Source organism: Egretta garzetta, unplaced genomic scaffold, assembly GCF_000687185.1.
Source record: "Egretta garzetta isolate BGI_Z169 unplaced genomic scaffold, ASM68718v1 scaffold1145, whole genome shotgun sequence".
Classification (NCBI taxonomy): domain Eukaryota; kingdom Metazoa; phylum Chordata; class Aves; order Pelecaniformes; family Ardeidae; genus Egretta; species Egretta garzetta.
Window position 1 is genome coordinate 199,166 of NW_009259712.1, and position 25,289 is coordinate 224,454.

Sequence of the window (25,289 nt, forward strand, 5' to 3'; positions counted from 1 at the left end):
AGCCAAAAGCTCTACCCGTGCCTCAGCGGGACACACTACCCTACCAAAAGCCCCACAGACCCTGGGGCTCAGGGCTTTCTTCTCTACCCCAGGGCTCCCGGAGAGTAATGCGTCGTTTTAGGCCTTCCCGGCAGGGCGGCCGGCAGCGGGGCTGGTTTTATGCCGGGGCCCACCAGCGAGCACCCCCGGATTGGCGGGAAGAGGAAGCGAGGAGCAGGGTTCAAGTGTGAAACTAGCGCAGGCTGCCTCTTCAGATTTCTCTAGGTGTTCAGGATAGTTTGACTTTATCTTACCTTTTTTTTTTGCAGTCCTAAGCGCTGGTGCTAACACAGATAATATGACGTAGAAATCCTCTGTTGATTGCTTTTTCCTGCATCGCATTTGCATGTTTAGCCATCTTGCTTCCAGGTGTTTCTTTTGCCTGCACAGTTAAAGGCTTCAGAGAATTTAAATTGCGTATTGTTTGATAAAGCCTATCGGTTTTGTTCAAACACTTTTTCACCAAAAAGTAACAAACATATCTTTAACTAGCGTTACAGGATTTTTTAAATTGGTGAGTAGTATTCCCTCTCTGCTGCATGAAGGGCTAGAGAAGGAAAGCCTCTGGCTGCTCCCTGATGTGAAGTGTTCCCATGATCTGCGTGGAGGGACAAGAAAATCCATTTTGTTATGTTGTACAAATGACATATGGCCTTTGTGAGAAACCCAGGTGCAACAATCATCTAGAAGCTTGAGTGGGGACACATACTGCATAGGTGCAGAGAGGTAACCTTAGTTTCCTGGCTGCTGGGTTCTACAAAATAGGCATTTTGCGAGTAGTTGCTATGTAAGGTTTCTTACAGCATTTTCTGTGTTCCAGTAGTTTTGCTACAACATGTACCATGTTGAAGTAATTTTGTTTGTTACTGAGGAGGGCAAGATCTAACTGGTAGAACTGATAAGCTGCTACTTTAAGTTAAGGGCTTTCTGAGATATTGGTGCATGACCCTTTAAGTCTTCACCATGGTGTGAGCTCCTATCTTACTTTTAATGTTTTACTTAACTTCAGTAGCGTAGAGTATCTTTGATTTCTTTTCAGCCAAAGTTACGGAAAACCCAAGGAGGGAAGCAAGAAAAAAAAGTTATCCATCCTTACAGCAGAAAAGCCGCGCAGCTTGCGAGGGAAGCACACAAACAGGAAAAGAAAGAAAAGTAAGTTGACTGTGCAAAATCTGTGTACAGACTAAAGGATAGCATCATCATTTAGTTTGGTGGGGAGGAGGGTGGTGGTTGAAGGGGACTGTTAGGCTGATATAACCTTAAAGTAAAAGAAAGAGCTGTATAACTTAATATTGCTGGGCAGCATGAATTGACAGGTTTACATTCATGAAATTGGCTTATACAAAGCATATAGTTCTGCTGCTTGATTTTTGGTATTGTCCTTACAAGTTAGGTTTCTTCTTATTGCAGAGTTTTCCTCTTTATAATCTGAATGGCATGATGTTGGTGATTTCACATGAAGCCTAGTCACTTAGTTTGACTTCACTCCAAGAATCCTGCTTAGGGTCTGGCTTCTTGTGCTGAAATTTTGAGTTCATAGAAAAGAAAACCCAGATACCTTCCTGCAGAAGAGAGACTTGAATAAAACCGAATAGGTAACTCTTCTTTGGTGATTTCCTGCTATTCTATAGGAAGTTTGGTTTTCTGCTTTTAAGTTTCACTTTCCTCTTCCACAGAGGGAAAAGGTAGCTGGAGAAGACTGGCCTTTAGTTTCCATTCTGTCTCAGCTTGCTGGTTGATATGTTTATTTCTTCAGAAAGTTACTAAAACAAACTTAAAGCATTTTCTGTCAAATATACTAGTATATGGATGGACCAAGTGAGCTGAACCCAAATTTTCATATGTCTGAAGGTGTTAAATTGGGAACTCCTGGTACAGTTGACATGTTCCTCAGAGACTCTGCAATTTTGTGGTTGGGGATGGATGTACAACTTTATTCACAGAAAATTTGTAAGGTTGCTCTAACTAGAAAGGGGCCCTTTACCAGCATAGCTGTGTCATGTAGCCTCATGCAGAGCTGCCGCAAGAATTTACAAGTAGCATGGGCTGAGGATTGGGCAGTTTCCTACTGTGCAAGAAGTTTTCCCTGCTGCTTTGTGTTTTGTCTGTGCTCTCTGACTACTGATTGTAAACAAGTTTTTATTGTAGATTATTTTTCTAATGCTAAATTGAGTACTTTGTCTCTTAACTCTCATCTTGCCTCATAACTGCCACTCAGTGAGCTTAATCACAAAAGATAACTGAATCATACTTGAGTCTTAGTGCTTACGTCTGTGACTTTGCCATAAAGAAAAGCATGCACAAATGAAGGAGTGATGTACTGATTATTCAGTATGACATGGCACACCCAATCAAACCTTTTAGTGATTGTCTCTGTAGGTAGAATTACACTGATACAGACACCTGCGCTGACTGTTCTTGTTAGAGTGCTACTTCTGGTTCGTCTTGCAACAGCAAGAAGTTAAAGCAGAGAATTCCCGTTGGAATAGCGTTCTTCATTTAACTTGCTCTGTAATAAGGTAATCTTATTTTGCTGCAGGTAAGAGAGTACCAAATGCATCATTCATTTCCCTGCTTAGTGCATTAATATTTCAGCAATTGGGTCATCCTTTCCATGAAAAGGAATGAAAAGAGGCTGGCTTTGTACTGACTAGGCTTTGTTACTGAGGTAGCTAGATTTGGCAAGTCATAGTATTTAAGTAATGCTGCTTAATTCTAACACAGGTGCTTTTTCTGCTGAACAGCTGGAAAGTTTACTGCTTTAAGGATATTCAAAGCAGTGTCAGGGTGTCTTGGGCTACTGGAGCTGCCTTTGTGGTGTGGGCGTTTAGTCCACTGCTAACATTGCCAAATGAAGTCTACAGAGCAAAATATGGAATCAAAGTTGTTTTAGGAGCCAAAGGCTGTTTAGAGCACACAGGGTTCTGTAAACTGGAAATAATTGCTGACTTTCTAACTAGTTCTCTGGACAGATGAACTCGTAATAAGCAATTGTAACCTACCTTGTCTTTTTCTCATATGATGATCTAGATGATCTTAACCCTTAAGTTCAGTTTAAGAAAAAAGTTCTATGTCCCCCAATGACAGACAAAGAATTAAATTATTTAATTTATTTGAAGTTTCCTTTCTTTCAGCAGTTGTCACTGAATATATTAATTTCAAGACTTGCTTGTCTGAGCATTCATTCTAGTCTTCGCTATGTAGATTTCTGTCTGTGCTTGCCAGCATAGATTAAGCCTCACAGCTCAGCACATGACAATACCAGTCTTTTATCTGCGCTAGCCCCTATGGTTGTAGTTTTTCAGAAGATGCTCCAGTTAATACATTGTGGAATACAGCTCTAGTACAACCATGTTCATTTTTGATTGTTTTTTTTTAAACTGCATCAATAATTGCAATACTAAAATGGATTTGTTGGATTGAACAGGAGTTAAGTGCTGCAGAACCAGGTTGCGCAAGGATGAATCATGAGTTTATGTTTAGGGAATTTACTTCCTAATGTCTTGCAAGTAACACCTTATCTTGACTAGCAGTACATGTGGAATAATTGCTACAGTGTCTTCCTTCTATCTCCTAGCACCCATTACCACTGGCTGTTAAAGACAGCTAAATGCTCCTTGCCCTTCATTTGGGCTCCAGTAGCTTCCCCTGTGCACAATGACAGGTTAATCTATGAAAACTTTTTTGCAGTATTTAAGTTCAGTTCAAATGCTTTTGCTAGCACATGTAAATCTACCATGTTATTTCAGCCTTTCTTTGTAAAGTTATTTGCTTTTAAAAAAGGAATTTACATAAAAGAAACAAACTTACTTATAAATGAGTTCTTTACCTGTTCAAGAGACAGTGATCTTTACAGCAGTGTGGTTAGCCTTCCTGTTCCTTTCCTCTGAAATGTAGTAAAAGGGGCTAGTCGTGGCAGCAGAATCCTTCCAAGTGAAACTAGCAGACCACCTTTTGGTACGTGTCACAGGTTACCTGAAGGAAAAGTGCCATTTTATGAAAAAAGATTAAATATTGGCAGCCAAGCAAGCTAATGTAAGGTGAGCTTCAAGCAGCCTGATGAAAGAGAAGATGGTTTATTCTGAATTCTTGTGGGGATCAGTGAAGCCTTCACAGAGCACAAGTGCTTAAAAGAGAGAAACTCAGTTTAAGATTAGAGGATGTAGATAGCTATCCTTTCCCTTAGGCTCTCTTTAGGATGTTGATAGTTATCCTTTTTAGGCCCCTCAAGAGCAGAGATGCTCCATAGAGATGTTGTGGTTTAACGTGGCAGGCAGCTGACCACCACATGGCCTTTCGCACTCTCCCTCCCTCCGCAGTGGGATGGGGGAGAGAATTGGGGGAAAAAAAAGTGGAATTTGTAGGCTGAAATAGAAAACAAGTGAGTCACAATGCAACTGCTCACCACCCACTGACCAATGCCCAGCCCATCCCTGAGCAGTGGTCACTGCCCACCCCCCCATTTTATATACTGAGCATGACGCCATATGGTATGGAACACCACTTTGGCCAGTTGGGGTCAGCTGTCCTGGCTCTGCTGCTTCCCAGCTTCTTGTGCACTTGGCAGAGCAGGGGAAGCTGAGAAGGCCTTGACTGCTGTAAGCACTGCTCAGCAGTAACTAAACCATGAGTGAGTTATCAACATTCTTCTCATCCTAAATACAAAACACTACACTGTGCCAGCTACTGCCTCATGTGTGAGGCCTCTAGGCTGATGTTAAAAGATGTAACCCTTCATTTTGCATAGGGAAACTGTCCCACCAAAAGTAGAGTGTCAGTCTGGATCATTCAAAGCTTATTGTGATAGCAAAATGATCCACCCATAAATAAGATTTCTACATCTTGCTGTTCTTGGTCCTAAACAATTAGCTAGCATTGTTCACAGATCTGCACTTTGCAGATCTCTCTTGTTGTGGTGTTCTAAAAATAATTTGCATTAAAAACATCCTCCAACTGTCTTTATTCTATTTTCTGTACTGTCTTGGCTTGAAGAGCAATTTAACTCGAAAGACATGAATACCACTGATTTCTTTTCTTCCCTAGTGCCTTTAAAAATCTTGCTAAGGGTTCCAGTTTCTTTTGGATCTTTATTATCTTAATGATTAGCTTGTTAAATCTTAAGGTGGTGTTTGGTTTTTTTTTTTAAATATTGGGAGTTAAGCATGTGTTTAAAAAAAGCCAGTTTGGCCACTAACCAGTCTCTTTAGTGTAATTACTTAGCTTTCTTTTTTTTTAACATAATGGTGGGGCTGGGTTCATTTTGCAGAGCTGTAAAAAAGACAAGATAAATTTCTGATGCTGTGGACAGAGGAGAGCTTTCCACTCCTACGCTCAGGAAAAAGAAGTAGCCCACAACAGTTTTGTTCTTCCTCATTGCTTTTGCAGGTCTATTGGATGTCTTCTTTTAGTGGCAGCTGATGATACTGAATAAACGCTCTGGCATTGTTCCTTCTAAATCTGTGACTTAACTGCAGTAAGTTTACTGAAGATTTTTTCACTGGAAGAGTACTTACTGAAGTTGAAATATTTGCAGAAACAATTTTCTAAATTACTTTATTTAGTGACAGCCTGGTTCTCTGGTTGGGAGGTTAATACATCCTTTGGTGGTAATGAGGAGAAGTGGCCTCATAATCTCTACAGTATTTTCTTAATCCCATCTACAAATCTGGTACTTTTTTGACCATGCTGCTTATCGTATAGAAATAAGTAGTCTTAAATGTGGGGAGGGTCCAAAACTGGAGGCAGTATTCTTAATATGATCTCAACAGTACGAGTAAAAGGGGTAATTTCTCTGTACAGGCTAGTGCACTTCTGCAGCATGGAAAAACGGGATCAGGGACAGTCCAATGAATCTGGGAAGTTCATATGTTCCTCTGCATTATTTTAGTTAATCTGTGGATTTACTTGCCAGAAGATGCTGTAATTGTGGTTGGCCGAATTTGTGCAATAATACTTTTTGAACGTACATACATTTTATCTATTGATTACTATTCACTACAAAGGTATTACGTTGGGTGTAGGAAGCCCTTAAATAGAATGTTACTGGAAAGTGAGAAAGTCTTTTTGTAGAAGCATCAGTAAATGTTTGCTTTGGTTTTGTGTGGTTTGTTTCTTTTGGTTTTGGGTTTGTTTTTTTTTCCTTTGGTACTTGGCTGGAGACAGGATTCACGACTAGAGACAGTTCAGGCTTCTATTTACTGTTCAACTTTTCTATATGATGGAGGAAGAGAAATAACTACTGTGAACTTTCCTGTTTATGCTAAACAGGAAAGGAAATTGCGTTTAGTTATGAGATGCATATTCAAGTATCTTTTGCCCAAACAAGATAAAAAAGGGAAGACACTACCCATAAAGAATTCCAATACTTAATGCGGCACTGGGAAAAAGAAGGGAGAAATTCTGCTCTAAGTTGCAGGAATCTTTTACAGCCTCTGTTGTCCAGATAGTCTTCATTGCAAGCATTCTCTATGAAATATGAAATAATAAGCTTAATGTCCAGAAACTGTGGCTGCACTACAAAGGACCAATCTTAACCATAACAAGAGGAGACAGACCAGTTGATTTTAGAAAATTGACTACAATTTTAAGTCATCTTGTTCACTTGAATCGCACCTTTTTCTTGCCTGCATCCCTCTTCTCAGTTCTCAAGGTCTAACGAGCGGCAACAAATTCCAGTGTTTTACTACGATTTATTCTTTCTTATCTGCATGTGAAGCCTTATTCCTGTAGGCGACTTGTTTGCTCTGTTAAATAATTACAAAGATGCTTTTATAAGACAGCCATAGCTGGTTCACTGGCACCAGTAGAACACTGCTTTTTCTACTCTTTGGGAAACCAGACGATAATGGGATATTCCTGGAACTTCTCTTAGTAGTGATGTACCAACACCAATCATGTTTTGTTTGCAACTGCTGAAATCTCTATTTGGCTTTGGTAGCTAAAGCTCATCCAGCACTGGGTTTTTTTTTTTCCATTTTTTTCCCTCCTGAGTCAAAATAATCCCCTCCTGTTGTGCATATATTGTAAATTTTTTAGGAACTTCTGCATTTTCATTACAAATACAGTAGTCTAATACTGTCATGCTCTGAGATATGAGAGCTAGGAAGTTTTTACAGTATTTCTTGATCTGGCGTGAAGCGACCCCCTAGGAGCCTCAAAATATCTCCTTGTGCAGCTCTTTGTTTGTTTCTCCTTAGCGTTCCTGTTGTCTACCTTCTTAATCTCCTTTGAGCCACTGTGCTTCTAGTTGTGCTGTTTGCAGCAGTGATGCTTTGAGATGCGCTCCTGCCGATTCTTTATGTGGAACTGAAAAAATGTTGGCTCTTAAAATTATTTATTTTGCTTACAGAAATAAAAAAATGAACTGCAAAACCCCAGAATTTTTAATTCTTATAGGGGGATTTTCTTACGGAAGTATCCTAAAATGTTTAACAAAGCCACCAATTGGTGCGTAAGCTAACAAAACCAGCCGTGTATAGGACAAAATATGGAAGGTATTTAGCAACCTGAAACAAGGAAATAGGTCCTGTCAACCATGATTTTTTTTTTCTTTGTGAAAGAGCCTTAGTTCTCAGAGCCATAGATGGTATTTGTATGTGTGGAGATTATATGGAACAATACTGAATTGGTAAACTGATTTGGCAAATATTTATTCATTGTTAGTATATGGAGTGGAACAGTTGAACACGGTATCCGAGATAAAGAGGTGCTGATGGAGCATGAAGGCTTTAATCTTTTAAGTACCTAGAAAGCATCAAAAAACCCACTAATCATCCCTATCAATAATCAGTGCCTAAGTAGATGATTTTTGGAAGGAAGGTGGGAGAGAAAATCATTAAGAAGCAACACCCTGCAGCAAGTTTGTATCCCTGTCCTCATCCTCTCTTTCCATTGAGCAAAAGATGTTACTCGTGTGGAAGGAGATGAGGGGAATTTCCTTTGACTTGCCTTATTTGAGTAGCCTCTCTGCTGTCTTCTAGCAGTCATTGAGGTGAGGTTTTATGAAAACTACAATAAGACAACATCTGATCTTGTCATTCGTTATTTCTCCTGAAATATGTTGCATACACCTAGAGACTGAAAGTTTTTCTTCCAGAAGAAAATCCTGGTTATATACTTCATTGCCTAAATAAATAAATGATCCAGTGACCCTTATACATGCAAATGGTGGTTTTATAGTGTTCTAAAGCAGAGATACATGATCTAATTTATGATTCTAAGCAGGCGGCTTTTCTAGATGGCACCATAATTTTCTCCATGGCAATGCTTTGCAGATGTGCTCCTCTGGCTTTGCTGCCATGCAAGGTTCACAGCAGGGACTGCAGGTGTGGAGTTCCACTGTGTGTGGAATATGTGTCCTTTTCTGGGTTGCTATTGCCCTTCAAAACTCCCTGCTGTAAGCTCTCTGTAGGCTACCTGCCACAATTTTTACTGAAGACATTTACAGCCGAGTTTTAAAGCTGACTTCTAATCTAGCTCATTTTTCCTTTCTATTTTACATAGTCTCATCCAGATCTGTCGTTTAACCCACAGGAATGAGAGTCATTTTTTTGTTTAAACACTAAAATCCTGTAATTAACCAACCAGCTTGGGTTTGGTTTTTTTTTTTTTGGTGGGTATGATAAAACTCAAACCCCATGCTTGACCTCTGTAGACTTCTGCATTAAAAATGCTTATCCCAGATGCTGGGGTATATATAAAAGTAAAAAGGCTTTTCTTGAATGCTTTAGTGGCATTCTTAGCAGCTCACACGTGCTGTGCATTTGCTTTTATGTGGCTTTTAGACGGTCTTCAGAGGCTGAAATACTTCTTGAAAAAGCTAATCTTTAATAATGTAGGTTTGTGGCCAAGAGACACAACAGGTATGTTTGTCTCTGGAAAGTAGGGCTTTCTCTTTTGATCCGAATTTTTGTGACAGGTGACAGACTTCTGTGCTCCGAGTTACTTCAGCTAACTCTAAAATGCTCATTAAATTCTATGGATACAAGTAATTTAATAAAGGAGCACATTAGCTTTGAACTCTGTTGAATTTTGGCATTATTTGTTCTTTGTCAGTGATATCCTCTATGATTTTCTTTATCAATTTTCTTATTAAATAATAGAAAAAAAGTCAATTTTATCAGAGGTCCTTGGATATATACACTGAACATGCACGGCGAAGATATTTTTTTCCAGTGACAAATTTCATACTTATCCCAAGGATGTATTATTTTCCTTTCTGGAAATAAAGTGACATTCAGCAACATTCATTGTTGCAGACTGAATCTGACAGCTTCAGGACGAAAATGCATGAGGCACTGTATTACCTGTTAGAAAATTTGTATTCTCTGAGAACTGCTCAATAGGATGGGAATTAATCCCAAACTGAATTGTGTACGCACATCCCATAGGGTACAGAAGACTTCAGGTATCCTGCCAGAGATTGAGGTGTAGTGAAAAATACTTTGGGACGGATTTTTTTTAATAAGCTTTTTTATGAAGTTGTTAATTTTTGTTTCTTAACATGTTAACTTTTACTGATTGCTAATAAAAAACTTTAATTATTACAAGTTCACTAGATACTAGAATGGTATTTTTCAGACTGTATGCTGGATTTGCAAGTGTGCAGTACGGTGATATCTTTTGTTCTCGATCTCCAAGCTCATTAAACATACAAGCACAATATAGAAATAATGAAATTACAGTGCAGGTCTTCCATGAAATTCCTTTTGCTGTGCTCTAAGGAAAGTGTCCTATTTTCATTCTGGTTTTTCAATTTAATTTATTCCGAGAAACTGTTTAACTTAATAGGTAAACTGGACAAATTTCAGGTAGTAGTTTTATCAAAAAGTAGACTTTTTAGATGAAGCAGTTTTACACTGTTCTGAATTTGGCAAATATTTGTATTTGAAATTTTACCTTGACTTCCATTGTGACTCCAAAATAGGTTTTTTTTTTTTTGAGAAAGAAAATGGCGGTAATTATTTGTGTGGTACTCATTCCTGACTAACGTATCTGGTTTTTCTCTCCTAGGTTGAAGACTGACAAAGCTTTGCGTTTGAGTATCATCGGTGAGTAGAAACTTCTAATAGCGAATACAGTACTCAACTTTTTAGCATAGATTTTTAGTTTTACCAACTTTATAGATAATCCAATTAAAGTTTCTTTCTCTATGATCTGACTCCGTAGTCTCAAAATAGACTTTGTTGAAATGCTAAAATACCTGACATGTTCACTCAGGTACTATATACAGAGTTGAACTTGGGGCTGAGCATAGCCTAATCTTTAGTCAGTATATGACAACAGGGCAATATAGACCAAATGTCTGTTTTGTACATCTGCATGTGTATTTATTGTACTTGTTTCCATGCTTTTTTTCCAATCGCTTGTAAAAGAGGATGACATATATATAGGTCAACAGACCACATAGTGCTAGCAAGTAAATTCAAAATTTTGAGTCACAACCTTGAATATTTTTCTCTCTCATATGATTGACACTGCTCCTTTTCAATTTAATGTGTTTTAAAATTGTGATGATCGGAACTCTTGTTCAGCCATTATGTTGGGTTTTTTTTTCCCATTGGGACCTTCCTAAGTTTCCGTCTTGAGCAATTGATCCAGTGATATTTTAAACACTAATTTCCTGTAAAGCAAAGTGTAGCATCTTTTTGCCATAAGGAAGACATAAAATACATGTGAAATTATGTGAGAATGTTGCTATTACAGCTACTTTCACACCTAGTACTCACAATATCAGTGAGTCTATGATGCCATTCAAAATCTTGAAATATGGGGGGTTATTTCAAAAACTGATGAACTTTGATCTGTACAATGATGATGTAATCTTTAATGTTGTTTGTTCTTGTAGGAGAAAAATTGCAATGGTTTCAAAGTCATCTTGACCCCAATAAAATTGAGTACACAAAGAAGGAAGCTGGTGAACTAATTGAAAAGTAAGACTGCTGTTAAAAACAGGATTAAAAACCTTGATTTGTCTTTTAAAATAATCTTAAATAAGTTCTGTAAAGTGATGATGACTCAGAAGGACTTTTTATACATTACTATTAATAATATCAAATAGTTGATTTGGTTGCAACTGAGGTTAATTATGTATTGAAAAATATAGATATTCACACTAGAATTACTGAAGTCGTGTTGGTTTTTTTACTGTTTCAGTATATCTCTGCTTTTATAGTATGTGGTGGACTGTAAATGATTTGGACAGTAGTAATTGCACAAATTTGCCAGTCAGTGACACTTAAATGTGCAGATTTCATTCTACTTACTCTTTTATTCTTTAATTTTCTTTGCTGAGATTAAACAGTACTCAGGTGGGTCAATTTTTAGGGCAGGAAATATCAAAATTGAATCTGCTGAGAAGGAACTTGGTTATTTTGGTGCTTCTGGATGTACGTACCTCTAGCTTGTCATTATTCTTCACCTCCTAGCGAAGTAATATATATGTATTCTTACACAGGTGTACTATATCCATTTCCTTTCAGAACCTCTGACATAGTTCCTACACTGTTCATGAACTGCTAATCCACACTAGTGATACCACGAAGGCAATAAAAGCTTACTTTTTGGATTTGAGTTAGGTGTTTGAGAGGTGAACTTTACTTTAAAAATTATTATTGAGGTGGTGAAATTCAGCAATTAAGTTAGGAATACTTAAATTTAACACTGGGCTTCCAGAGCAGGTAAATTATAATAATGTGTTTGGTTTCTTTGTTTTGTTTTTTTTTATGCAAACATAGTTTTAAAAAAAAAAAAGCAAATTAAAAAGAAATAGTCCTTCTCTAAGCTGCAGGTGATTCAAAGGAAGTTCTAAATGGAGCTTCCACTTTGAAGATTAAAGTAATAGTTCAAATCTACGAAACATCTCTGACTAATTTAGAAAATAAATACAATTACTAAAATAACTTCTTGGATTGTCAAAGTAATTCTGTTTTGCAAAAGTTTTGCATGATTGCATCTAGCATAAATACACCTTATTTCTTTCAGTTATATGTGTCGATTCAATGCTGAACTGGAGCAGATTGAATTACAAAACAGTATTAAAGGTAGACAAGGAAGACAGCATGGTTCACGGGAAGCTGTCATCAAGCAGACCATAGAACGTGAAAGACAGCTCTATGAAGGCCATGGAATAGGTATGTAAAAACATAAGAATTAATCCTGCGGTCACATCTTCTCTTGCTTACAAGGCTAGGATCTAAGTGAAATTTCTAGGCGTTATTTTTATTTTTCTCTTTAAAGGAATTAACTAACTGCTAGGTATTTGTGCCTTGCTGAGGAGTTTGGAAGGAGGGGCAGGGTGAAGAAAAGAAAAAAAAAAAAAAAAAAAAAAAAAAAAAAAGATGGTGCTTTGCTACTTTGCCTTTGTGCATCTTTGGTAGTACTGCCTCTTTAGTGCAGGCATATATAACATATTTTTGAAGCTAAGGTGAGATTTAATGCACCTGTCTCATACAAATTCTGTTCAGCAGCCTGCTTGGACCTTCATTATATACAACATATTTTTTATCTTAAAAAAGCATTTCAGTGGGTGTGCATGTTTTAACATGCCTTATCCTGAAGACTTGCTTGCTCATGCGGGAAATAACCAACATCGCTTTATAAATTAATCACTCTTTTTAGGTGGGCTTTGTTATCTGGACTTGTGCCAACGAAGTCGTTGTACACAGCTTCCTCTAACATTCTTTTGATAAGATATTAACTTACTGTTAGGGATAAACCTGTGGTCTGACTTGCCCCTTTCCACTAAGGTGGACCAGTGGCATGAGGAACTTGAGCAAGTTTCGTAGGTTTCATGAACCTGAAGAGAACCAAAGCCTCTGAACTTGTGGGCCTAAAACACCTTCAGAAAGGGACCATTCATTCCACTAAGGTTGAGATGTGTTTCATGTGGGAGAATGATTGCAGCAGAAATTGTAATACAGATGTATTTTCAAAATTTGAATATTTCTGGAGTTTTCCTATTAAAATTTAGGTAGTCCAAGAAGAAATCCTGGGCTGCAATGACACATATACTCTACAGGTGTAAATGATAACCCACAAGTAGAAAAACACGTTTTTCCTCTTGTTCTTCTCAGGTGGAGGAGTTGTGCTCCTTTTTTTGACTTACTAGAGATGGTGGTGGAGGGAGTGAAAGTGCTCTGTGTGTGTGAAGCCCTAACACTTAACCTCTTAATAATCAAAACCCCACAAAAACTCTGAAAATTTAAAACTAAAAATTATGTAGATAAGAACACTTTGAGTTTTTAAACTTACTTTGGCCCTTATCACAATTTTCAATAAAATCATAATGCCAGATTATCTTCTTGACTTTTTTTATTACCATTTATCTTCCTTTGGGGTAGCTGTGTATGCCAGCAGATGATCTAATGAAATCTTCCGAGGAGCATTGTGTGTGAAAACCACAACATAAACATTGGAGCTGAAATCCTCTTAAGGTGCATTCTGTTCTTTAAGAACAAATACTTAGACTCTTTTTGAAAGTATTTTTTTGTTTTGGTGGTAGCACATGGATGCAAGCTACACGTGAGAAAAATAAAAGGCTGAAAATTTGATAGCTGGAACAAGGCTGAAGGGAAGCAGCAGTAATCTGGTGAAATAAGGGAGAAAGACAAAGGGATAATGAAAGTGCAAAAAGCAAAGAGTTGTTTTGAGGAGAGTCAAGTACAAAATAGTAGTGAAATTTATGTATTTTTCTTTAACAAATAAGCAAGTTGGAGTTGAGTGATGAACTTGGCTTTAATGCTAGAATATCATGCACAGACAGTCAGTCCTAACAGTGAAAATATGTCATGGAAGACATGAAAATTTACATTGTTCTGTGATTAGGATACAAAGCACAGCAGTGTTTGCATTGTGTGTCATATTCCCTTTTCCCCTAATTTATATTTAACCAATAAAGAAAATTACTGGCTTTAAAAATTTTGCCAGTGTTACTTAGTACTTCCACATCCTGCAGTGGCAGAGGAATTCAGGAATAGTTGTGTGACTTCATGTGTAATATTTGATTTCTTAAAAGGGGGGGTGAAAGTCATGGGAAGATAGATACTATGAATGCCATCAAATAGCTCAGTTGTAGAAAATCTCCTTTTTGGTTTTGCTTTTAAATTTTAGTTCTTCCTTTTTTCTTTACTGCCTTATGGAAAACTGATAGAAAAAAAGCAATAGGACTAGATAGAAAGATGTCAAATGCACAAGCACAACATAAAAATAAAGAAGAATCCAGAAATATTGTAAGCAAAATTTGAGGTTATACTATTAGTAAGTAAAGCATTCAGAGAGCATGGTACAACTTCACATATTAAATACACTCTCATTCATTGTTTGTTATCACAGCTGCTGCAGTTTTTGCTCTCTGTCTAGGACAGTATTCATTCAGTGAAAAAAGTTGCTGCTAAATACTGTAATTAGAGATTGGGGATAAATGGAAATCAGCTGGAAACTGCTTTTGTGTTCTATCTTATTATTAGCCCTGGAAGCTGTAGTGAAGGGAACTTTTATAACTGACTTAGTATTGTTGGGTTTTTTCCCCCTATTCCTGAAGTTATTTCTTGTATGCATGTGCATTTGCTATGAAGAGACTATGTGGTATGAATTGTTTACATTTAGGAAAGTCTCCTAAAAATTGATGCTATGTATGTGTGTATATATATATTTATATATCATATACATATCAGATACATGTAAATGAAAAATTAATTCTTTACTGGCTGTTTACAAAAGTGGTAGATATACACAGCATAGCAAATTTCAGTCTTTTTTTAAAAAATAGTGCCTATACTGGGAACATTCAGTGTATCTGTGAGGTTGTTGAGTTTTATTAGCAGCTACTTGTCTCCTCCTTACTCCTCAACCATATCTACTTTAAATGTCCTGATGTTGACACTTGGGTTTTTTTATCTTGCATTACATGTTTATAGCAAAGCTATTGAAAGGGAATCCTAGATATTTACAGGATATGCCTTTGTAACTCAGAGTTAGCATGCTTTCAGTTGAAAAGCATTATAATTATTTCATCTGAACATACGTTTTTGATAATTTGCTTCTAATTCCTTTGCATGTTCTCTTAGGAGCATAATGTTAATCTTGGGGATAAACAGCCTTTAAAGACAAACACACCAGTTTTATTAGTTAATTCTTGAAACTTCAGGATGTAAGGAAATTGATTCAGTTCAGGTGAAAGTTGTGTTATTTGCATGTACCTGCTAGTGTCACCACTGTACTGTTTGTTAGCTGCTGTTTTGTGTAATGATCATTATTAATGCAGCTGAATGGTTCTTTATCTAATGGGCATCTAGAGTTTCTAACATCCTTTTCCTTTTTGAACTTCAGGCTGCAATATCATCCTTTGACCAGACTTGGGTGTTTCTCTGTATGACAGTTCTAATGGATGTGATACATATGCAGCCTATATTCTGTGCAGAGCACTGTCAGAGCAGTGACATTTCAGTCCTTACAGATTTAGGTAAATCTCTTGTGCAGATCTTTGCTTTGGGAGAGAGAATGGTTACTGCTATGAAGAATGATGATGTTTTTATTAACAGCATACTTCTGGAAGGAATTACAATATCTTAGCGGACTGTCATAGAACACTTGGTTAAAAAGTAGTGCCATGGGACACAGCTCTAGAAGGACACTCTGATAGCGGGATTGGCTCCTCTATCCCCTTTTTCTCTAGTTATGCTTTAGAAGCGCTCCAGTCCAAGCCTGTGCCCAGGGCAGGATCAGTTAGACCTACAGCTGACAGAAGCTTTCTACTTCTGATGCCCATCAAAACTTTGAAGTAGTCTGGTCCAGTGCTTCTCCATCCGAACAGTGGGAAAGGTGCTGACTTTGCAGTGTTTTACGCAAGTTCTGTGTTAGAAATTGAGCTCAGTTACTTTGTCTTCTTCCTTGTCATGAACTGGTGTTAAGCACTAACATCTTTATGACAAAGTTTGAGAACTAACATGCTGTTTGTTCTTCCTCAGAAGAAAGATAATAAAATAAAAAATTATCTGAAAGGGTCAGAAACATGAAAAGAATGCTTACTTAAATTTTTCACTGCTGTTTTATTATAACATATAGGTTAATGAATACTTCATCTTAGAAATGCCAGAGAGCATCTTGTTTTGTTTCTTTTCACTGACCCCTGTGACACCTGAACTATGGTTCTGTCTTCCATTTTTTGCATCTTTAGTTCAGAAAACACTTTCCTGTGCCTTAACATTTTTAAAGCAAACTAAGTAGTTCACGAGTAGCAGCAAAACATGACACTCATGTATGCCAAGGAGATACTTCTGAGTAAGACAAGTAGTATTAATCTGAAAATACAGTGCTACTGCAGCTTTCCACCGTAGTTTAAAAGATCAGTTGCTATGCAGTATATAATTAATCTGTTTCTACACCCAAAATAGAACAGGACTAGAGTTTCTAGTTCTGTTCCTAATCTGGCAACACTGGGGTTTGTATTGTGTAACATACTGCAAATACATGTGTAAGCAGGACTTAAAAATTTTGCCACTGCCAAAGCACTAAAGATGAATTCAGTTCCAAATCTTGGTTCATCACAGAATCTCACCACTTCAGAACGCCTGCTTTCTTGTGATGCTGGGGATAGCCCTGGGTGACAGGATAGATAAAACTATTAGTGCTTTGACAGAAGGAACAAACAGAAATCTCAGTACATTTCTGGGGCAACTGGCCCAAATTAGCATAGTGAAACTTATGCCACACTCACTGCTTACATCACTAAGCTCCATCCTAGGAGAAAACTGAGTAGGTATTGCTCCTTGTACAATGTCTGAGAGAAGGGAAGAACTTGCTCTCTACTGGAGGCTAGGACAATTCAGCATTTGGCACTGTGCTGACGAGAGTGCAATTCAAGTGATTACAAAGAAAGCAAGAGGGACCCATGGCTTTGCTTCAATACTTAGTTGTGAGGGATGGACCTATTGTGGCATTGGTGTTCATCAGAACCCAGGAATCACCAGACAAAAAAAAGATTCAGTGTATGTTTCTTTGCATTGCTTTGATCTCTGTGAGCAGCATCAGTGTATCTGTTTGCCAAGAAGCAGGCTGCAGAAATTGGTGTAACTGGTATCACAAACTGTTGTGCATATTGTTGTTCTTCAGTTGGTAACTTTGTAACCCAATGTGAAGGGAAGAAATAATTTCTGAATAATAAAGACTGTCTGGCCACAAAGATGGTGACTACATTCTGTAGTACCGAAATCATCTATATTCCTGCACTGATAGCATCATCTGGTTTATTAGTCTAAGACTTGGGGAAAATTGATAAATGAACAAAGGCAGAACTGTATGTTCAGGGTTTGCTCAAGGGGAGTATAAGAAATTCCTGAAATGTCATGTTTTTAAGAGCTAAAATAGTAAAGTGGATTTAACATTACAGAGGTTGCAAGCAGTTGTCTCTGTTGAGTGACTGGTTGCTGTGAAGTCTGTACACTTTGTAGACAGCAATATGGTACTTCATAGTGTGCAAAAATTTCAAGGCTTCTAAGACATAAATCTCTACAAATTAGTGAAGATGTTAAATACAGGTCACTGGCAATGCTTAGGACTGATCAGGAAAAGAATGACACTGAATCAAGGCAAAGCAGCTTAGGCATCCTAGGTAAAATTCTGCATGAGTTTATAAAATACACATCTAGTAGGAACGTTTCAGCTACTCCAGGAGGAAGAAAAAAAAAAAAAGGGTCTGTCCCATAGGTCTCTGTACAAAATGTTTGCCTTCCTTTTTACTACCAAACATAATAAAGTCTATATCACTTATTTCTGTTAGTGGGGAAGGCTGAAAACTTTCAGTCATTAAAACTATTGATGTTTCTGGTCAGCTGAGAGCAGCATCAGCTCATGAGAGGAGACAGGTGCCAACAGTCTACATAAATACTGTGTTGCATTTACTGCAGTATTTAACAGGCATTCAGCCACCATGGAATGCTACTTTCTCAGTATTGAGTGGTTTATAGAACCGGTAGTTAACAGGGGAAGCTATAACTGCACTGGAGTGAGATTAATTGTTATCAAATAGCCATTCTTTGCTCTCAGGCTGTCTCACTGCAGGTGGAAGGAAGTAGTATTATATTCCAAAATCCTAGAATGTGTTCTGGTTAAACACCTGACATCTTACTATACTCTTCCCAGTGTTTATATTTTAAAAACACACACACATATGTATATATATTCTTGTACTGCATGGTAAATTTTACCAAGCATATTCAACTGTTTGTTACATTTTCTTACTTACTGGAGGTACTTACTGAACTCCACTGCTGATCTGTCCTGCTTGCAGTGGTGACTTAAGTGCTTTGAAATTTTTTTCCAAAAACATTTCAAAATACTTATGGACCATTTACTGCTCATTAATTTAGAGTGAGGCTTGTATATTTAAGTCAGCTTTGAAACTTTTTACCTTTTATCTGTTGTGCAATATTTATAGTAGGTTCTGCAGAGCAGAATTGTCTTTTTATTACATGGATGAGTGAACGTCTGTTAAAAACTAGAATGATGAGACCTTGATCTTGGTTGAGGATTTAGTTACGCTTTTAAAACAATTAATAAATTAATTACTTTCCTAGTTTCTTCACTGGGCTTTTTCTAAAAGGAAACTTGAAGTGCTTAAAATTTTGCTATTTCTTGCATCTGTCAGTTTAGAGAAAATGAAGCACCCTTTTTTTATTATTTGTCAGGATTGGGTTTCCGGTAACTGGTACATTTGAATTCTGGAACAGTTCGTAGGTAAAAGTTCACTTTCTTTAGCAATGAGAGGTCTTCCTATTTATATATTGTTCTAGAAAGTTTCTAATATGAATCTTCATTCTCATTTCTTTGTCTTTTAATCTCTGAAATAATATATTCAGCCCTTTAGCTCACATTTCTTTCTTTGAAATGATACTCACTTGAATAATGTAACACATCTAATAGAATTTAATTTCATTCCAATTAGAAATCCCAGACATTATGAATAGAAAACATCTTAAATTTTTCAGGTAAGTTTTTCTTATTTTCACTACTAGCCCGTTTATGCAAAATAGTGTTTCTGAATTTGACAGGTTGTATGTCTTTTCTTAAAAAAAGAATTTATGCAAAACTGTCAAAGAATTTGTCATATGAAAAAGTAGACTAGGTATGGTGTTGCTATTTCAGCATTTCTTAGCTGTTACAAGCTAAATGCAGGTGACAGCTAATCATTAAAATGTTGGAAGGGTTAGAAAGCTTCAACAGTTAGCATTCCATTTCTGTAACTTATGTGTCTTTTTTTCGATACTCTTAGAGAATATTTTCTCTTTACCTAAAATTCTCACCTTGGCTATTCACTGATTTACACAAAAAGTATTAGCATTTACTGTTAAGTGTTTAAGGATCAAGACATAGATTTATTGATAAATGGAATTACACTGTTCTCTTATCTGAAATGAGATTTCATATGGTAATTGCAGTCTTACAACGTAGTGACTTATAAGTTAGTTATATTTAGTTGTATAGTTAGTTATAAGTTACTTATAGTCAGAACTGATCATGAAGTATCTAAAACAGCACTAAGTTTTAGTCATGTTTTTCTAACATCCAACTCTAGGTGTAATACAGCCTGCAGCACTGTTGGTATGTAATACTAGTTGAAAATCTTAAGCGAATTGATGACTTGCATCCAGTTAAAAGATCTGGGAGCTGTGAAACTTGCTGCTAGCTCGTCTGAAGCAGCAAGCCAATATGCCTTGGTAATGGATTGAATGAACACTCTTGCTGACAGCTCTATCAAATGAGACACTGTAAAGGAAAAAAGAGAGTTATGAGTGCCTATGTTGCCAGGAATGATACATCACTAACTCCTAGAGGTGCTATGTAGCCAGAAGTCATACTTACAGGATGTTGGAATAAAGCCAGAAAGCCCCAAAACCAGAAAGGCCTCCGGCTGCTGTGTTTATAAATACACAGTTTGCTTCTTGTACATCTGGACATCTGATCAAAGTGTTGTTTTATTACCCTGGTAGAGCAAAAGCACATCTGTCTTATAATTGGCAAATACTGTCTTTGCCCTTGACAGAAATTATCCATGAAGTGCACTTACTGTAATCAAATAAGCATTCCATTAAATTGAGTACTGGATTTGACTTGTGATATTTAAATGAACCCTTCCTCCTTCGTGGAGCCTTTTGAAATAATATACTTATCATGTGAATGAATGTTTACTAACATTTTGTGTCCCCTTGCAGTCAGTCATACAAGATATTAACAGTTACCATAAACCATAATGAAGGACTTCATGTACATGCACATTAGCTCTGCAGATTGAGTATCCAGATGAAGAAACTCTTCCAAAATGCTTTTCCATTGCTTACAAGACTGGGAGTTTAGTATGTCAAACCTAAAAGCGTGTGGCCTAAAGTAGTAGCTGAGGATACAATTAGTCTGTGGGGATAAAGTGAATTATATATTTTTTGTTTTCGGAATGTCAAATCCAAAAGTACTTAATTCTTCACAGAGAAATTATAGTTGCTGTAGAGTACAAGATCAGGTGGAAACATTGGTGCTTATTCATACTGCAGTGGGAATTTAGAAAAGCAGCCTCACTTGACTTGAACATCTTCTGAGGCAAGGTGAGTTAACTCTGCCATTCCTTCTTGCTATTTCTATTGGTAATTGTTTTTTTTTATTTCTTTAAGAGAATGGGATGGTGATCTGAAGAAACTGCCAAATATCAAAATGAAAAAGCTGTCTGCTAGGGATGCTGCTTGCAGTCAGCCTGAGGTGGCAGATGTGGAAGCTAAAGAATTGAATAAAGCAGAAGAGGTGGCCTAATGAGCACCAGCTGATTCAAGAGCTGAAACAGCTGAAGGGAATTGTAAGAAACCTATATTAGTTATCACTGGAAAGATAATAAATTCTAACTATATTTGCAAAGACTTTGCTAGTTGCATTTTTTATGAGCTCACTGTGTACCTACGGTAAAGAGTAAACAGTGTATTATTAGGTAAAGCTGTATATTACTGGATAAAAAATTTTGAATATAAATAAATACCTAAAATCTTAACTGTGTCCTTACTTCTCATGCTGTACCTTCTCTTTAGGATGCAGACTCCTGAGTTGACAAAGCAATTGTAGTTTATATCTTGAAATCCTGAGAAGTTGAGTACCTCTTCCCTGGTCATAGAGCAGTCAGGATTCAGACACCTGTTAAAAGTACTTTGTGGTGGGAAATCTTACCTTTTCCTGGTAATGGCAAGAAGGTATGTCATTTAGTATATAAATAGCAGGTACCCTGGTAAACAGTGGGCCCAGCTAGTGGCAACTTTTAGCCATGTCTTGTGGTGGTGGCTGGGATATCTCTAGGTGTACACAGTTTTGTGGAGAGCTGTGATAGGCCTCATCTCACAAAATCCCGTGCTGTGTGGCACAGAACACTCGCCCTTGGTGTAAGAAATGCTCTCCCATTTGGTGGAAGTGTGTATGCAGATGAGATACATGGAGCATCAGTTAATCTTGAAGAACTCTTCTCTTGTACCTTCTCTTGTCTGAGAATCTCTGTCAGGAACATAGAGAGCTGGAAAGACTTCAATAAGATATTGAGTATTTTGTGTTTTATGACAGGAATTTGAGAGAATTACACTTCCTCATAACTCTGTATTGAAGAATTCAGATCAGAAGCCATTTAAAGTCCCTACGAGCTGTTTTTAAATACATCTTTTGTCCATTTTTTTTTTTTTTTTTTGCTGACCCCTCTGTTGAGAAAGCTGTGCATTTTAAAATTAAGTTGCTTAGGACTTTTAAATAGCAGGCTTGCTTTATGAAGCAACTCTTTAGATGCCCTGCAGGAAGGTTCTTAGCAGATTCTCACTTTTAATACCTTAAAATTAAAATTAAAAAAAAGGAAAAAAGGTTAAGGGCAAAGCTAGGGACAATTTCACAGCAGGCATTAAGTGGGACTTCTGTGTTAGTGTGGATTAGATTGTCTGGGCACGGAAGTCACAGTTCAGGTGTGCTGTCTCTACATGTTGTAGCAGTCACTGTTCAGATGCCTGTTGATTATGTGGAAATAATTTTTCCTGGTGGATGATCCTTCTAGTACTTGATACCCAATACAGTTCTGTGTGTTAAGCAAGGCTTTGTCATGGTAAATAGTTATGTGGGTTTCCCAGGTTTCTCCTACAGATATCTGGGCCTGTATTATCTTCGCTGTGCAGTAAGTGTTACTGACGAGTGTTACTCTGTTAACATCTATAGTGAGTTTTTCCCTCTTTACAAAATAGGCCTGTGCTATCCTTCCACGTTTTAGGAAACCAGTCTATTTAAGTAATACAGAATTACCCATTGTCCTCCTTAAATGAATCTAAAGAAGAAATCTGAATGAATTTAACAGACCTGAAGCATGTGTGAGTGATCTTCAGACAGACTGCAAGTCTTAAACCTGGCTAGAGGTCTTATCCTCTGACACCAGCCACATCTCTATATGCTGTCACATCACTGCTTTGTGTTTGTGTTTTAGAAATAACTGTGCTGAAGTGCAGGGCAGGCCCTTGATATTTTTTAAAATTTGTTAATTGAGCTGTATTCTGGAATTCAGCTTGTTTTGATTTATAAGACCTGAGGTGTTACACTGTGGTGGAGCCAGGGCGATTGGTCTGAACTAAAGCCATGTGTGTGTTTGTTCAGTGGTTTGACAGATTTTGCCTTTCAGAAGATTTCACTTTAAATTTTTGCTTGTTTACTATGTCTGATGTGCTTTGAATCTCTAAGTAGAAATGTTGCAGAAAAAGTCACTTTCCCATCACGTTGGGTAAAATATAGAAGGAAAATGAGCAGTAAGGTAACTAGAAGAATTGGCATGTTACAGTAATGACAGTATGTTAGGCTGACGTCCTGGTGAATGCTTTAAAAAAGATTGTCCCACAAAGTTATGGAGAATGAGATGTTCTATATTCCTTGAAACAATTCACTATTAAGTCATTATTAAAAAGTAATTATTACTTGTGTGGTTGATGTGAATATTGTCAAATATTTGAAGTGATTTCTTTTTTAACAACTGTTGTTCACACTTCAAAAACATGTTTACAATTTGGATTTTGTTGAGTTTGTGGATTTTCTCCCTTGAATCTTGTATATTCACTGCTTGTTTAGATGGCTTTTAAACTGTCTTGTTGACTTGCTGCATAAGTCAGTCGGTTAGGAAGAAAGAACAGGTTCTGTATGTGGACTTCTTACAATGATTTATCAGAAAAAAAATTTGTAGCTGTCAAATACTCATATTCAAATTGAAAAGTAATCTGGGCTTAAGTTGATAACGTGCAAGACCAATTTACCAGATGAGTTCTGTTGCAGAATGCCAATGTGGCAATGGGGAAACAGAACCCCAAAGCTATTTATTTGTATTTCTGCTCAGAGATTTTGTGCTGAGAAGCCTGGAGTAGGGGAAGAAAAAGTTTTTTTTTTTCTTTACGTGTGTTACTGTCTCCACAAGATGATGGAATCTCATCTATCAGCTTCATAATCCAATCATGCCTGTGCTTTAAAGCCAGCTATTAGGGTTTTGTATGTTGATTAGTTTGTTCCCTATGGTGGAAAAGAAGGATGAATGCTCTCAGGAGTTCTGAATTGCTACTCTGTTTCTTTAAAATTAAAATCTAGAAAGCAACTGCTGTTAACAGTGGGAATGGGAAACATTTATGGGATGTTCTCTGTTCTTACAAATTTGCTTTAGGGAATACCTTGAAATTCTGTTAATTTATAACTAAGGATTACAGACTTTAATGTTAATTCCTCTATTACAGTTCTCCATAGTTGATGGTTTTTTTTCTGGTTAAAGATTAATTTTATGGAGGATTTCTTTTATTCTTAACCTGTCAGATATTGCTTCACAATGTCCCTGTTTTTTTTAATTGTTAACTGCAAATTTGTAATAGCTAAAACTCAAGTTTCTTTAATTACCAGGACTCTCATACAAAATTTCAAGGAAAAAGTAACATTTTAACATGGAAAGCCACTTTTATATAAGCACTTTGGGCATTTTTGATGTATTTTCTAATTTGTTTCACTGTACTTTGCAGTGTACTTACTAAGTGATACTTTCACTCCAGCCAGCCTTGGAGAGCTAAGACTGCTCTAAGGAACTGGCAAATTACAGTCAAACTTTCAGTAGCAGCTGAGTTGTTAGTTGTGCTCTGATTTTGGAACTTACTCTGTTGATGGTCTCAATTGGAAAAAAACAGCTGACTTGAATTCTAGTAGCAGTATGATTTTTTCATGTAAACAAAGTTGATTTAAAAACCAAACCAAACCAGAAACTGCTATCCTTCTCCAGGCTGGTTGTATGCAATGGATTAATTAATTTACAGTTCTTTAGTGTTGGAAACAAATTAACAGAACTGTTCACCGTGGCTTTCCCATCTGCTCCATAAAGTTGGTTCTAAAGGGATAAGGTTTCCAACATTTGTGATGTGGAGGAACAAGCATAAAGTGAAGCACGTTTAGTCTCATTATTGTGTTTTTCCTTTTTTCCCACTACTAACATATGTCAATCTGTATGGAACTCCAGGATGTGCAGTGGCATGCAACAAGTCAAAAAGGCAATATATATGAACCATTTTCTGAGCCGTTCCTAAGTAGTTCAAGGAATACACTTGAAGAGTATCTTCTGTGTGAATTATTTGTCTTTGATTGCAATAGAATGTGCACTCATCTCTCTAATGACACTGCTGTATGTGAGGACAGAGTCTGGGATCTGAAAATGTGTCTGTTGGAGTCCAACTTTAAAAAAAAAAACCCTCTTTTTTGCTAGACACCTGGCAGATAGACAAGAGTAGTAGAAAAGGACATTATTGTTTTTTCTCAGCAGAAGTTCTCCACTTAAGGAATCCTCCAGGCTTAGTTTTCTAGTGAAGGGCCAAGAAATGCCTGCACTTCAGAAGTGTGTCAAATGGGTTGGTCACTCTCAGCATGCTACAATGCATACATCATACTTCTGTCTTACAGCTCTTTCAATGGTAAAAATTCATTATAATTGACTTCCAAACTTTCTTCCTAGTAAGAAGAGTTATAGTTACCTAGAAGTAAGTTATAGGAAGGTAGGAAACTTTGCTAATGAGGTGTTGTAATTTATACACTGCAGTTTAAGCTGTTGCCTTAAATACAGCTAGGAAGATCCTGTGCAGAGTTCCTATAATAAAACTCTAAAAATTGCCTGACTGTGGGGCACTTACTGTAGTGGTACTGTAATAAGGTTCCCTAAGCGTTTGCTGCTTGTATGGCAAGTACTGCCCAAT

General features: G+C 37.1%; 1 protein-coding gene across 1 annotated transcript in view; it reads left to right on the forward strand.

The window, feature by feature from the left end:
- Window positions 1–23,058, forward strand: part of TMA16 (translation machinery associated 16 homolog) — a 23,328-nt gene extending 270 nt beyond the window's left edge. Inside the window, 7 exon segments of the mRNA XM_035894472.1 lie at window positions 1,079–1,191; window positions 10,051–10,088; window positions 10,886–10,970; window positions 12,022–12,170; window positions 18,980–19,022; window positions 20,697–20,825; window positions 20,827–23,058. Of these exon segments, the coding sequence (XP_035750365.1) occupies window positions 1,079–1,191; window positions 10,051–10,088; window positions 10,886–10,970; window positions 12,022–12,170; window positions 18,980–19,022; window positions 20,697–20,825; window positions 20,827–20,893 (624 nt within the window). The 3' untranslated portion in view covers window positions 20,894–23,058.
- Window positions 23,059–25,289: the final 2,231 nt, after the last annotated feature.